At 40.2% G+C, this 16,118-nt stretch overlaps 1 protein-coding gene and 1 long non-coding RNA gene across 3 annotated transcripts; one reads left to right on the forward strand and one right to left on the reverse strand.

Moving 5' to 3' along the window:
• Positions 1–1,199: 1,199 nt before the first annotated feature.
• usp49 (ubiquitin specific peptidase 49) lies at positions 1,200–14,827 on the forward strand. Of its 2 annotated transcripts, XM_015044637.1 has the most exons (7): positions 1,200–1,289; positions 3,708–3,820; positions 5,843–7,317; positions 10,297–10,504; positions 12,987–13,095; positions 13,223–13,428; positions 13,501–14,827. In XM_015044637.1, exons 3-7 carry the CDS (start codon positions 5,908–5,910, stop codon positions 13,602–13,604), a joined length of 2,037 nt encoding a protein of 678 aa, XP_014900123.1. In that variant the 5' UTR covers positions 1,200–1,289; positions 3,708–3,820; positions 5,843–5,907; the 3' UTR covers positions 13,605–14,827. The 2 variants fall into 2 exon arrangements, with proteins under 2 accessions (XP_014900123.1, XP_014900124.1); XM_015044638.1 differs by lacking the exon at positions 3,708–3,820 and having other exon boundaries at positions 1,201–1,289.
• On the reverse strand, positions 9,403–10,496 carry LOC106954849 (uncharacterized). Its single transcript, XR_001426438.1, has 2 exons — positions 10,414–10,496; positions 9,403–10,310 (listed from the first exon to the last, which is right to left on the reverse strand). It is a non-coding gene; the product is annotated as an uncharacterized LOC106954849 (long non-coding RNA).
• Positions 14,828–16,118: the final 1,291 nt, after the last annotated feature.

Below are 16,118 nucleotides of genomic sequence, written 5' to 3' on the forward strand. Positions count from 1 at the left end.
TTAGTCTAAAAGCTAAATTTATTTTATTGGTGTTTCATTCATCCATCCATTTTCTTTACACCCTTGTCCCTTAGTGGGGTCGGGAGGGTTGCTGGTGCCCATCTCCAGCTAACGTTCCGGGTGAGAGGCGGGGTCACCCTGGACAGGTCGCCAGTCTGTCGTAGGGCAACACAGAGACAAACAACCATGCACACACACACTCACACCTAGGGGCAATTTGGAGAGGCCAATTAACCTGACATGTTTTTGGACTGTGGGAGGAAACCGGAGAAAACCCATGCATGCACAGGGAGAACATGCAAACTCCATGCAGAAAGACCGGGACCGGGAAAGAGCTCTACCAACTGCGCCAAATAGATAAAAATAAACCAATACACAACTGTGTAAACAAAGGAGAAGAATAGTTTGCAATTTCTTTATTACCTTTGCACATCTAGAGACAAAAATGATCAGTTTTTCTATACAAACTAGCTGTTCTTCAGTCAGCATTAACGGGCAACGACAGAACAGCAAGTTTAAATCTCTTATTAATGCTCTTATTTTGTCAGTTTCGTTCGATGGACAATACTCTGTCTTTTTAAATTTGTAATTATGCCATACTCTTTGACCATCACTTTAAAATGTTCAAACTTTGTATTTTATAACCTAAGACCTGTATAGTTAACCTGTAAGGCAGCTTTATTTATACTAAGATTAAATTATAGCGTGACAAAAACTAAAAAATATATTAAAAAAAAATAAAAAGAGCATGAATGCTTCTGTAAAAGGCAGTCTGTGGGATAAACTACTGATCGTCTAAAGTAGTTGCTGTTCTTGTGAGAACAGGAAACTTTTCTTGCTGCAGGCAGCAGCTTTGTGCTGGTGTCACTTTTTGTGTCAACTTCAACTACAATCACTCGCAGTGGGCTTTAGGAGAAATCAACTCCAGCGCAGATTAAAATCTACATTACCTCTCTCCGCTCTCTGCATTTTATTAGATTAATTTCAACCATCTGACACCCGGGCCACACGGTTTATTATGAGGGGAACCGGAGTCAGGTAGCCGTTCTTTTCGCCCGAGCTTTGGGTTATTGTTCCATGTGGCCTCGGTGGGTGGACGGAAGGACGGCCCATCCTGCCGCCTGTTGTTCAGCTTCTGGGCCAATAAGATCCGGGCTACCGCTCAGTCCCGGTCCAATGAGAGCAGCTGGGTCCGGGCTCGTTTCGAGAGTTGGGTTGTTCAATCTGTGAGGAGGACAACAATCCGCCGCAGCTTTCTGAGTGAACCGGATGGATGGATCCTGACGATGGTAATCTTACTTTGCTTTTTTTTTCCTAAATAAAAGGTGATGCAAATGTAGTAAAAAACAAAACAACAACAACAAACAAAAAAAAAGAAAAAGAAAAACGAGTGTAACCGAGGCCCGGCGTCCATGTCTCTATAGGCGGCTCTACGCGGAGAATGTCACCGGGGAGTTTTTAAACGGTTCGCTCGGGGAGCTTAGCCGTTAGTTAACGTTAGCGAACAACAACAACCGTTAGGTTAACTTCAATTGTCCTCGCTTAAAAAACGCGTTAGCAGCCGAGCTAATGCTACTTCTTATTTAGCAACTAGAATGGTCACCACTTTAAATACTGCAAGTATAACAAAGTGGGCTCCAGGTGAAACACAGCAAAGGGGGTTTATAGCAGGAGCTAAGCCCTGTGCAGAGCCGCTGCAGCTAGCGGCTAGCGGCGTTGGCTAACTTACTGCTGGCTGGGCTCACAGCAACAAAGTTGTTGGAGGTTCCTGGAGAGTGGCTCTCCGACTGTTCTTTGTTCTGGCTCAACATGGAGATGGTGAGCTAGAGGCTAGCATGGCTTGAGGAGAAAGCTCCCCTCCCCTTGAACCGGACAGCAGATAAAAACACACCGACGCAGCGGAGATGTAGTAATGTTAAATATCAGGGTTAATGCGATTGTAATGTGAACATGCATGCGGCAGCAGCACAACATAACACGGGTTGTGTGCAACCAGGAAGGGACCAGTTGCCCTGACCCAGAGAGATCACGGTTTCTCTTCTGGAAATTTTTTTTCAGCGTTAAGCAGAGAATGAGTTGCACAAAGACGAAAAACTGGTTTAGAACAGAACACCACAATGGATTAACCATGCTATTTTAACACGCGTACCCTTTTTGTATATTTTAAGGAAGTGGTGGTAGAAATAATTCTAATCATTTAAAGCACTTGTTAAAATGCACCATGAAACTTTGTCAGAAGAATTTGCAATTTAACACATGCTGAAAGTTTGTTGATTAGAAAGACCAGATCAATAAAATGTGGGATAAACACCATGTTTGTGTGGGACACGTTAAAAAGTCTCCCCTCCTTTAACGTTTTTTTTCTGTCATAACCAAGTATTTCAGATTGTCAAACATAAGTAAAAACAAAATTAATCTATTAAGTTACTAAACCGATGTGGTCATTTTGTGAACAATTTCCATCTTTGTTAAATTAAAAATTAGCTGTGATTAATTGTATCTGTTGGTTTTAATTTCTGCAGTCAGGCCACTCAAGGATGATTTTTGCCAGAGCTGTGCAACCAAGATATTAAACGAAACATGAAGTTGCTGTGCACACAAAAGAAAAATATCAAACGAGCAACACACCTTGCCCTATCAAAAAAAATAAAATAAAGCGAACAAATAAATCAAGAGCAGATGAGAATCAAGGGCACTGACATTTATCAGTCTGGAAATAGTTACAGAGCCATTACTAAGTCTTTGGGAGTCAAGTAAAGCCCAGTGAGAGCAAATGGAGAAAACATTTAGAAATGTTGCCAGAAGAGGATGGGCTACCAAAATTACCCTCCAATATGGCCGAGTTTAAACAATTCTGCAAAGACAAGTGGGTCAATACTCTTCAACAGTGACGTAAAATACTGTGTGGTCTGTATTGCCAAAGGTGGTATGTCTATGTCTTACATTTAAGGGGCAATTACTTTTTCACACAGGGCCAGATTAAGTTGGAAAACTTTTCCCTTAAATGACATGGTATTTTGTATTTACTAGGGTTGCCATTGTCTTATAAAATTATGTTTAAACAGGACCATTAAGCATGAAAATAAAATCAGAAGAAATCTGTGAAGAGTTAATTACTTTTTCAGTGGACTGTATCCTAAAAGATAGTAAAACCTTTGATATCTAACTCAAAATATTAACACAGTAAATATGCATATTATAAAACAAAGCTTTTGGCATCACAAATATGTTGTATTTCTACTACTCCACTGTTAAAATTACACTATTTATTCTTGAGTTCCTCTTCATAGAAAGACGGTTAATAAATTCAATTAAAACAAAAATCCCAATTGTAAAAGCCAATTTTTAAAGCTTTTATACGGGAGCCAAAGCTTGATCTCAGTTCATAATGAAACAAAGCTAACAATCAGAACTTGGAAACAATAAGGAATTGCAAAAAAATGATTTAAAATAATTATGTATTGTATGTCCTGCTAGATTTCATTCACAATCTTCTCAGTAGTGAAATAAATGAATACAAGGTAACTCTCCTTGTTAAAATAAATCTTTTATGATGCTTTTAGTGACTGTATTTTGTTCAGAAATTGGAAAAAGCCTTGATTGAAATTCTTCATGTGAAACACTGCAAATGCCTTATTTGTGTAGCGTTATTTAGTGATGGCCTCATTAATTGGTCCATTATGCGACCTGTCATGGCTGTTTTCCAGTCTCCTCCTGTTGGTGCTGGTGCTGACGGTGGATGTGAGCGATCGGCCTGAGGCTTGTTGCTGATTTCAGATGATGTGACGCAACAGATCTGATCAAGAGAACTTCTTGTACAGTTAGTAAACCCGTTTCATTTCCTCTCTCTATATATGTATGCTCAGTAGCTTTGCTAATTGGAAGCGACAGTGGTCTGCGGCGCTTTGCAAGGGTTCAACTCCTTTGAACTTTTCTACCGGTCACATTTGCAGACCTGACTGTGTTTTATTGGGATTTTGTGTCATAGATGAACACAGTGTAGCATATCCGTGAATACAAAAATTACAGATGGGTTTTCAGAAAATGTTCAGTCTCAGCTGTTCTGCTGTTCTGACCCTCTGAGGTCAGTGTGAGCACTGAACTGGGTCAGGAATAAAGTAGGGGAGACGCTTTTTGTGGGGTTTGGTTATAAAACAAGATCCCAGTTTACCATTTCCTCTACACCCTGTCCCCAACAGGAACACGGCATGTACCTAGTAATTATGTGTTTACCATTAATGCTATTGATTTTTTTAGCCTAAATAAACAAAATTAGATCACGCTCGTCTACTTTCAGCTCTCTTTTGAAACGCCAAAGTTAACAAAACCTGGTCAAAAACACTTGCTCTGTACTCCTCTCAGACGCCGAGTCGCAAGATGAAAATGTCGCAAAACAGACAAGCATATTTGTGGGTTTTTTAAACACAATTTATATAATTTTGATGGCGGCACTTGCACTCCTGTGAGTAGCAGCAAGAGTAGCTCTCCTACTCCTGATACATTTGGCGAAAGTGCTAGAACACAAAATTTTTGTCTTTCCCCTGACAAAAATCCAGTCATTGAATAAAAGGTTGTGATCCTGCTTGACTGTCGGAGGGGAAATACTCCCCCCAACAGTATTGGACTGAGCTTGGTAAGTAAATGAATACATGATCATTAGAGAAACATACAGTAGGTAAAGACTTAAAGATGGAGAGAGACGGATAAAAAAATACAGATATAGAAATAAATAAATGTAGACATAAATGGGCCAAACATCTGAGTTCTCGTATTCAGAGGCTTTGGAAACGTTCTTCCAGAAGCCAAGAAAGATTAATTACAGCAAAAAAAAAAAAAACATTTAGCAGATGATTACAGCTAACTATAACTGTTCCAGCATTTATTCAAGTACTTCTTTAATAATTGTTAAATATATTTTGCTGGTAGTAGTGGTGGTTACATTGATTGCAGCAAGCTATTGTTCTATGGAGTGACTGGTGTCATTAAAAGAAAGCAATGAAAACAATACTTATCCAAGTGTTTGCCTTTGCACAACACCCTGGTTCACTCTACAGCTCTGCTGTTTATGAAAGAGTGGCTGGAAGAGATTTATTATGTTTGCAGTTTGCAACATGAGCAAACACGCAGTCCACCTTCATGCAGGACAGTGACTGCAAAAATACAGTCGGGATCAAAATGGATTCATATGTTAGACAGTCAAAATTATGGCATAAATCAGAATGAGTGGCGTGATGCAATGGTTGCTGTCCACAGATTCTGCTAATCTGTCAGAGTTTGAGTTATTTTCTAAAAATAAAAAATGGATAAAAATCTGAGGAAATGCAGAGCAGGCATAAACCTACCCCAAAAGATGATAGCTGAAAGATTGTTCAACAATGTAGAGTTGTGAAAAAGTTTGAGTGGCATCATAAGTTGTTGTAGAAGTTATTGTAATAAACGATAATGCTGTTCTGAGACCGATTTCAGGTATTATGCCACTGGTAGTGGCATAATAATGCGAGTTCACCCTCTCATAGTTCAATAAACTTGAATTCCTAAAAAACATTTAACATTTTAAATGCCCAAAATAAATAAAAGGTTACTGTAGTCTTTGTAAGCAAAGTTGCTCTGAAAAAAAGGAGCTTGTTGAGACTGAAACTTGTTAAGACTGATCCAGTTTTTGGAAGAAAGAGACAGAAAAAACTAGATCATGCAAATGGAAATGATCAATCAATCAAGCAATTAATTGATTTATTGCTTATCTTCTACAGACTTAGTAGTATGATTACTTTTACAAGGAAATCATATCTTTACATTAACAAACCTGCACCTTTTCTTTCTTCCTCTGTGAATCTTCCATCAGAATGAGTTGCTGCTTCGCTGCAGGACGTGTGTCCTATAACTAAGGCCACATGTGCATCTGGACAGATGGATCGCTGTAAGCACGTGGTTCGCCTTCGTCTGGGCCAAGACCATTCCATCCTCAATCCACAGAAATGGCACTGTGTGGAGTGCAGCACCACGGATTCAGTGTGGGCCTGCCTCAAGTGCTCCCACGTTGCCTGTGGACGCTTCATAGAGGAGCACTTCCTCAAACACTTTCAGGAGTCCCAACACCCACTGGCCATGGAGGTGCGTGAGCTGGATGTCTTCTGCTTCGCCTGTGGAGACTATGTACTGAACGATAACGCAGAGGGAGACCTCAAGCTCCTCAGAGGCGCTCTCTCTACCGTCCGGAGCCCAGGTAGGCGGTCGCTGCGCTCCTCCACCGGGGGGGACTGCGGCCCCTGGGTGTTGGAAGGTGGGCCGCAACCTGCCATGCAGCTGGCCCTGCGCCACAGGAGGAAAGCGCTCCTAGGAAAGATGCTTCAGACGTGGATTAGAAAACACCAAGAGGTTCAGAACCAGCGCAAGGAGAAACTTGAGGAGGCCAGGAGACAAAAGAAGGAGGTGAAAAGGAAACTCCTGGAAGACCTCGGCAACATTCCTCCCAGAAAGAGTGCCAGGCTTCTGACTCAGGCGCCACGTTCAACCATGACACTCATTCCTCGCAAATTTCGCGATCCCCCAGAACGCCTACCTCCACCTCCCAAGAAGCCTTCACTCCTCGCCCTGCCCCGCAGGGCGCCACAGATCAGCAGAGCCGCTAAGTTGAGGAGGTACTACTCCACGCACGCGGTGACGCGGAGGAGGCACGCTCCAGGTGTCACCGGTCTGCGCAACTTGGGAAACACGTGCTACATGAACTCAATATTGCAAGTGCTGAGCCACCTGCAGAAATTCAGGGAGTGTTTTCTCACTTTGGACCTGTGTGAGACTGAGGAGCTGCTGGCCAAGACCAACCACTCCCAGGGCGTGAAGGGGGTGACTGGAGCGGTCGTCAACAGCGGCACCACGCCGCCACTGTCGGAGAACCCTCTGGGACGCATGGGGAAGGCGGGGTGTTGGAATTTGCCCGTGGGCAAAAAGGAGAGCGTCGCCCCATCCCCGCAGGCTGCAGAACTGGTCCAGCCCAAAGAGCCTCGCTGCTCGACTCGCCAGCAAATGTCTCTGTGTCACGAGTTGCATACGCTATTCAGGGTCATGTGGTCGGGCCGGTGGACTCTCGTCTCTCCCTTCGCCATGCTGCACTCCGTGTGGAACCTCATCCCGGCGTTCCGCGGTTACGACCAGCAAGACGCCCAGGAGTTCCTGTGTGAGCTGCTGGACAAGGTGCAGCAGGAGCTGGACACGGAGGGGTCCAAGCGGCGGATAGTCATCCCCATCACAAAGAGGAAGCTGTCCAAGCAAGTGCTGAAGGTTCTGAACACCATCTTTCACGGGCAGCTGCTCAGCCAGGTGAGACCGGCAGCATGGCAGCAAATCCAGCTGTTCAGCACCGATTAGTAATGCTCCAGTCAGACTGTTTTTAGACTTGATACTGAATAAAATCGCAGATTTTTGTCATACCTGATCAAATTTCAGTCGATTTTTGATTTCTCCTTGCTTGCTTTTCTGAAAAAGAAATTGCAAATGTCAGAAAATATTTCCAAAAAGTGATTTTTATTTCCATCATCCTCTCTGTGAGATGTATGGTGGAGCATTAGGGCCAGGCTATGAGGATCTTTGTTATGAAAATCTAGTCATCGTATCGGCAGAATAAAGACACAATTTTATCAGAAAAAAACAACAAGGCTAAAAATGTGAGGAAGAAGTCGTTTTGATGAGGAAAGGCTTCCAAAGGGTTATGAAGATCTGATCTCAGCAGTTCAGTCCGTGTCATTCTTTCTTCTAAATAAACACAGTTGTTTGCACGGCCGTTTCAAAATTGTACTACTGATAATAATTTGATGCAGGTGTGTTTAAAAGATTACGCATTTCCTTATCTGTAACTTATACTGAAGTGTAAGGTCATAAAATGCTCAGTTCTCCTAATTTTAATTATTGTGTAGGAGTTCTCACAGTTACTTAATTTTCCTGATATTACGACTTTATTCTTGTAATGAAAGTCATAATTACCATCAAATTGACTTACATTCAAAGTCCAAATAAAAGGAAGCTGTAAAACACTCCTGTGGAACAACATGGTAAGCATAAGACATGCTGACATCACTCTGAACTTTGGAAACTCAAGGAGTGCATAGGTAAAAAAATAAATAAATCCAGATTTTCTAAAAATGAATACAGAATTTAGTATCGTCTCAGCAGTAGGTACATGATTTGGTCACTTTATAGATACCAGGAGTATTTAACCAAGTTTGATGAATAAGAAATGTGGCTGCAGCAAAGTTTATTTAGTATAAACTTAGATGGTAATAACCACAAGGGGTGTGGTCATTAACAGAACAATTCTGTGTGTTGTGTGGAATATCTTCCATTGTAATGAGATTTAATTCTGGCTTAATTTAAAATCTCAGTCCATATCAATCACCTGTGCTGGAGGCCAAATTTTTATCATTGTTATTATGCACAAAGTCATTCCAGGGGTCACAAAATGGCCCCCAGCCGCTCTGTGGACAGCCCTGATTTAATGAATGGGGGGCAGGGAGAGCAGACTTTTCTCTATTTGACTTCCAGGTCACTGATCAGTTGAAAACTGGCCAATTCCAATCTATTGGTGCAGCTCTATTGTAACAAGAAAAAAAAAAACATTTCTTTCTTGTTGCAGCTCATCTTTTTGTTATTTTTGCTTGTTTCTTTACATAAAAGACTTTGTTTCCTCTGACACAGTGAAACATTTCCCTAAAGTCTGAGAAGAGCAAATGATGGTCAGGTTGTTTCTTCACCTTAAAAGCCATGGCTGTTTTTTCTGTGACAGTCATTCATTTCACGTTAAAATTGTAATTTTTCTTTAATTGGTTGCACAGCCTCTCATCAGCTACCAATTATTCAGCAGTCAGCTGTGTTGTTTGGGCTTTACTTGGTTTTAGGGAAACTTTTAAAGATCGTTTTTGTAAAGTAAGATTTTACTCATTTCAACAGTTTTTTTTTTTTGAAAGTTTGACTCTCTGTTGGACCCTCGACAAACTCCAGACAGATATTCACATGTGCAAAATACAGTTTCTATTTAAATGGCACCTTTAGCACTTGACAATTTTTTAAAATTAATTTATTGTTTTTGCTCATATTGGACCCTTATTTCATATACAGCCCAGTTCTGATCTTTTAACTCTCCAAAATAAAAAAAAAGAGCTGTACCACTTCTGTGTGGTGCTAAATCACATTGTTTTCAAGGCGTCTGCAGTCTGAGCGGTCATGTCACATTGTATCTGACTTTTTCGTCACAGACAGGAGAAACGTGTCATAATTCTTCACCAGAAGAAGCCAGACATGGTAAATCAGGATGTGGCTGAACCAAGCAACGATTATTATGAAAATAATACAGAAGCTGCAGGCATGCGCCACAAAATGCCACTGCTACTAGTTAATGCTTTCTTTTTTTTAGCTTATTTTTATTAGCCATTGGCTCCTATCGCTCCAAAATTTAGAACTGATCCAAAGATGGCGGCTTTAATTGTTAACTTCTGTGAACAATACACAGTTGTGACATCAGCGCATGCAGGTCGCTTTGGGTCGTAAATTGTTCACACATAAGTCTGATTGTGGTCGCATTTTATTAGTAGTATAAACGGTCGCTTAGTCACAACGACCACTGAAGAGTGTTGTTGTTCACGGCAGCTTCCTCTGTTTGGTAATGGGGTGTTCAGATTAGGACAGTCGATTAATCTATCAATTATTCTGATGATTAGTTGGATAAAAAATTGGCACATTCTTCAAATTTTTCATTTAGTCACTAAAGCCTTTTTCTTATATTACAAGTTCATTAAAAGATGCAAATAAGTAATTCAATTACCTTTACGTATAAGAAAATAAAAATGTTAAGATTCAGAAACTTTTTCCTTTAATGTACGTTTTTTTTTAAATGTATCTGAAATGCAAAATATTTATTAAATACAGTTTTGGTTTAATACTGCTCGGAACATGGTGTTCTTTCAGCTAAAGGCCTTTTCTGAGTCTGTTTACTCAATTAGCGATTAATCGGTTTACTAAATTAGTTTGCAATTATTTCAATGATTGATTAATCACTTCAGACCAGATTTTTGAGTTTCAGACCAGCCAGTTTCTCTGTGCATCTCTAATTTGGACACCACAGTAAAAGTATCAGTCAGACCTTATTTATACGGTCCTCTTCAACAAAGTGCTTTATACGAACAGAATTTAACAACAGAAGTTGCATGATTAAATACGAAAATTCAGAATATAACAAAGAATTTAAAACGCTACATGACTGATTTTATTATCCACATCTCCTCCTTCCTCCTCTTGTCCTGCTTTTAGGTGACGTGTCTGTCCTGTAAGCACAAGTCCAACACAGTGGAGCCGTTCTGGGATTTATCGCTGGAGTTTCCAGAGAGATATCACAGCAGGAACAAAGGCCCAGGCGCCACCGCTTACCAGCGCAGCTGCTCCCTCATAGAGATGCTGTCCAAGTTTACAGAGATGGAGGCTCTTGAAGGCAACATCTACGCCTGCAACCACTGCAACAGTTAGTACAAGCTGCATTTTCACTCGATAACTTTCACAACAGAAATAAAAAGAAAACACCGTATTTTCCTGTGCACCTCACTATAAACCGCACCCAGAAAGCTTAAAAAAAAAAAACAGCTGGAAACGTACATATATAAGCCGCTGGTATCTCTGCCGCTCTCGGTTTTCCACTTAATAAATCAGCCCTCCGTCTCCAACGCCGAACCATAGATTCGTTCACGCCGAGTTTACCAGATCGATAACCTTCAACTTAAAGCGGCATCATATGAATTTCTTCATGTTGTTTCCATGATGAGGGGGTTTGAATTTGAAAACATTTCTCTGTCCTACCTGCTGCTAGCATGTGCTTGTTCTAAATGAAGAGCAGCAATTTCTTCTTCGGTTTCCAATTTTGACTTCCAATGATTTACTTCCTGCTAAAGAGCCCCCTGGTGGTTGAAGGAAAATCCACAGAAAAGCCCCACCGGGTTATAAGCCACATGGCTCAAAGTGGGGAAAAAAGTAGCGACTTAAAGTCTGAAAAATAAGGATTTTTCATGTTTAAATTATTATTATCTACCAAGGTTATCCATTAAACAATAAGCCTCATGGCCAGATGAGACATTGCTCCCTCTTTTCAAGTTTGAAAGAGTCCAGAAGCATACAGGCAAAAGGGAAAGTTAAAGAAAAACCGTTGTCTGGTTTCTAGAATTATAAAGGTTTTTAGTTGACAGTTCTGTGTCGAAGTTAAAGAAAAGTTTAAATTGCCTCCTTATATGAAGTATTTGACCTGAACAGATTAAATGGATACTTGTTGATACCCAAACAAGTATCTGAACCAGATGAAGATGAAGTTCATTTTTGGACCCATCTACTTAACCATTCGGTATCTCTTACTTCTCTTGTTAAATTTATTTGATGGAAAATATTTTGGATTAATTGTGGAATTCAATAATCTATTATTTTTATGGTTCTGCTTCCTGTTGTAAATGGTTAACTCTCCTGGAACATGACCATTATAAATGGTAATCAAATGTTAAGGATGGATTATACAGCTCTGGAAAAAATTAAGAGGCCACTTGAAATGATCAGTTTCTCTGAATTCACTCTTTATATGTTTGAGTAAAATGAACATTGTTATTTTATTCTATGAACTACTGACAGCATGCCTCTGAAATTCTAAGCAAAAATTTAGTATTTATTACCAGAAAATGAGAACTGGTCAAAATAACAAAAGATGCAGCGCTTTCTGACCTCAAACAATGCAAAGAAAACAACTTCATGTTCATTTAGAAACAACAATACAAATGTTTTAACTCAGGAAGAGTTCAGAAATCAACATTTGGTGGAAAAACCAGGAGGTTTTCAATGTGGTTCAGTGCAGAGGGCTCTTCATTTTTTCCAGAGCTGTTTACTAACGTCACAAGAATCCTTAAAGTAGACTCAGCAAGTTATAGAAAGTCAGTAGTTGACAAAGCGTTTAGTAAACGTCGCCAGTGTGGATACGAACTCATTCATGTCGGTACAAAATGTCTGCCGACAGACAGCACCGTTTCATGACTGACAGCATCTAGTATGAAAAGAAAAGAAAATCAAGGCTCTTTTTCTTCTGCGTTTGGTTGATTTGATGTAAACTAAACTTGCCTGGCAGGGAGTGTGTGTGGCGTTAAGGAGGGGAGACGGCACTCACTGGAAACTAAGAGCTGCAGTTGATTAATGACACTCGAACATAATTGGTACAGAACAGGACCGCTGCTCAGGGTGATTGCTTTTTTTTCTTCATTTGAAGACAGATTTTCCATTTTGGTTAGAGTTTTATTGGTTGACTGGGATGGAGGGGGATACCTGCTTATGTCTGAAACTTACAACTTTTAAACCATTAATTATAACTATTTTATTAATAAAGTGCTTTCAAGCAAAGTGCTGGACATCTGGGTACAGAACAGACTTGGCATTTAGAATCAAGATCAAAACTGTTTCGTTTTGCAGGTTTATGCAACAAAATCAATCAGATTATTGTATAAAGACATCACTTTTCAGATTTGCTTTGTAATATATTTGAAAACGGTATATAATTTTAAATTTTTCTTAGTTTGTGTTCAGTCAGTCAAAAGAGAAATACATTGTGGTTTGTGGTTGTACTGTGAGTAAATGTGAGAAGGCTCAGTGGGTGTGAACACAGGTCACTGTAGCTCCTTTATGTGCACTTTAACCATTTCTGTTTATTTCATTTGAATAATGCAAATGCCTGTTGCTCTGAAGTTTGAGAAAATTTAATTTAAAACATCTGAACAAAGTAAAATAACTTCTAAGTGCAGATTGTTGTTCTCCTAACTAAGAACACAAACCATAGAGGAACTGGTCTTTTGTTGAAGTGATGTAAAATAAATTGCTGGACACAGTAAAGTAGTTCTTAAAAGAATGAAGTTGCAGATTTAATAATGTGCATTCTTTCATTATTATTTTGTGGAATAACTTTTAATTCTCTCTCCTGGTTTCAGAAAGAAGAAGAAAATCATCCCACAAACCCTTAGTTCTGTCAGAAGCACGTAAGCAGCTTCTGATCTACCGCTTACCTCAGGTTTTACGGCTGCACCTCAAACGTTTCAGGCAAGTTTCTCTGCCGCCTTTCCTTCCTGTCTGATTAACCTCTTTTTTAAAAAAAACTACCCACGTTGCTCTGTGGTTGTTTCTGTGTCTGCGTCTTGTTTTTAATGCCAAATCTTCCCTGTGGCAGATGGTCGGGCCGGAACCACAGGGAGAAAATCGGCGTCCATGTGGCCTTTGACCAGGTTCTGAACATCAAACCGTACTGCTGCACAGACTCGGGTCACTCTGTCCACAGAGGAGGCTACACCTACGATCTGTCGGCTGTGGTCATGCATCATGGTAAAGGCTTCGGCTCAGGGCACTACACCGCATACTGCTACAACACAGAAGGAGGTGAGGAAACGCTCGTCCTCGTGTCCCGTCCCGTCGGGGTCGCCGTTTACCTTTTTGTCTTGTGTTCTTCAGGTTTCTGGGTCCACTGTAACGACTCTGAGATGAAGGTTTGCAGCGTGGAGGAAGTGTGCAACACTCAGGCCTATATTCTCTTCTACACCCAGAGGTCTGCCTAGGTACCTCTCTCGCTGTGACTTGTACTGAGGGCTGCATTTGAGGCGACGGTGTCTGAAGCTTTCCCTGATGTCACTTTGAAAGGGTTTGCCAAACGAGACGGTAACGAGGGCAAAGGGGAAGCCGACCGTACGGACGCATGTCAGCAACTTATCATGGGAAAGTTCGTTTCTGTCAGTAGTTCAATGCAAAGGGATGAAACTCTTGTCATATTTAGATTCATTACAGAGTGATATTCAGTTCATTTGAATTAAAGCTGTTTTGAAACCTAAAATTAGTTTCTCAAAAAAAAGATTATATTACATAAGATCAGTTAAGTCAAGTTTATTTACATGGTGTATTTAAGGAGCAAGGCAGTTCATGAATGCATTACATGATAAAAAAAAACACAAAGAAGAAACTTTACATTGGCAAACTAAAAATAATAAACTTGTAATCCAGAGCAGAATTAATCCATGTACCACTGATTATAAACACTAAGCAGGTTGTTTTCTAATCTTGATTTAAAGGAACTCAGTGTTTTTTTTGCAGTTTTCTGGATGTTCGTAGAGGCTGAATGCTGCTTCGCCATGTTTGGTTCTGGTTCTGTTGATGCAGAGCAGATCAGAACTGTAAGGTATTTTGGTGCTAAGACTTTCAGTGGTTTATAAACTAACAGTACTTTAAAGTCTGTTCTCTGAGCTACTGGAGTTTAGGTGTGGGGTGATTTTCTCCATCTTCCTGGTTTTAGTCAGAACGCGAGCAGCAGCGTTCTGGATCCGCTGCAACCCGTAAACACGCTGTTGTAATAATCAATGCAACTAAAGTTAAATCCATGGAAGAGTGTCTTTTTATCGTGTTGGGAGGTTAGTCTTTTAATCCTGGAAACATTCTTCAGGTGACAGGAGGCCGATTGTAATAATGGGAAACTTCTATGACTGTTTGCTGCAGGTGGGCTGTTATCATGTTGATCATGATAAATTTCTCATCGTCACAATAATTTCCAATTGATGTTTGAAGAAAAAAACTGTCCATACTGTTAGAATTGTTAGCTTTACTTCTCTTCCACAGTTTGTTCAATGAAAGTATCAATAACTATCAAAAGAATGAAAATGCATTTAAACGCAGTTACTGTGCACAGTTTAGCAACTCTAATCCGACTTCTTCATTCAATGTTTTAAAAGAGCAGTGTTTGTATTTTGGAGCTCTGACTGCCATGTCATGCAGTTGCAGTTTATACAATAACCTAAAGAAGAAGTAATAAATAGTTTTTATTGTTACTTTTATTGTTATTATGATAGTATCATGATAAAACTTTAACTCTACATCGCCCGCCTCTACGGTCCACTGGATAATCATCCATAAAATCACATTTGCATTTTTTTTATTTTATTCGTCTTGCGTAATATTTTAAAGTTCTGAGAAACTGCATTTTGGGTTTTCATTAACTGCATCAAATTAACTAGAATAAATGCGTGGAATATGTCGCTCCATGCAATGTATCTGCGTACGGTGCGAGTTTTGCATTGAATTACTGACTAAATTCAACCTTTTCACGTTCTAATTTGTGGAGATGCGTCTGTGGTTGGAGATGAGACCGGTGGAGGAGGTGGGTAACTTTTGCCATGTCTAATAGTAGGCAAACTTTATTAATGTTTAGAGGGCAGGATAATGTCTGTTAGAGGGAGAGACCTTTTCATAAATGAGGCTGCAGGTTTTTCGGCCTGCAGGACAAACTTTTTACTTCATGGCCTGAAGACTGTGGGGGCAGGTCCTGTCCTGCTGAACACCAACACGTGTGTCCATGTTTTTACACCACAATCAGGCTGGAAACGCCCAGACGCTCCACTGAGACAGCATTTTACATTCACGGGCAACACGGATTCTGGAGCTTGAAACGCTTCTTTTGTTTTCATATTTTAGTGTTACACGTTTGATGTCTGAGCACTAAATATGCGACCAGTCCAAACTTCGTGCTGCCTCATGTTCGACTTTTTTAATTATTGTGTAATATCAAATATGAAGCTTTTAATACTCACCGTGTGTCATTTGTATTTCTCTTTTTTTTTTTCCTTCCTCTCCTCCAATGTTCGCTGTGACTGGATACTGTGTCTTAATCTCAAGACTCTGAGAACATGAATAGTTTTTTTTTTTCTTTCTGTTTTAACTCCATGAAAAGAGGCGAATAAACTGAGTTTCCAACGAATGATGATGAATGAAGGGAAGCTGCAATTCTCTGGAGGGGCTGCTGGTCCTACTGTACGTTTGGCTCATTTATTCCTTTAAGAAGCAGCTCCTCCTGCGGTTTAACGGTTTGACCGCTGCACCTCTGTCTAACCTGCTGGCAGACGAGAAACAAATAATAAAAGAAAAAAAAAAACGGCAGAGGAAGGTGAATCTGAAGAATGTTTTTCTGGGGAGATATACCCGTTTTAAAGTCGTGCACCTGAAAGCAATATATTGTACATCGTTCATCTTAACAGGAAGTTGAAATAAAATCAGGAATTCCTCTGCTTATTATCCAAGGTTTTGTTCTT

This window comes from Poecilia latipinna, unplaced genomic scaffold, assembly GCF_001443285.1.
Source record: "Poecilia latipinna isolate Pla-1442-1.1 unplaced genomic scaffold, P_latipinna-1.0 Scaffold684, whole genome shotgun sequence".
In the NCBI taxonomy this organism is placed as follows: Eukaryota; Metazoa; Chordata; class Actinopteri; order Cyprinodontiformes; family Poeciliidae; genus Poecilia; species Poecilia latipinna.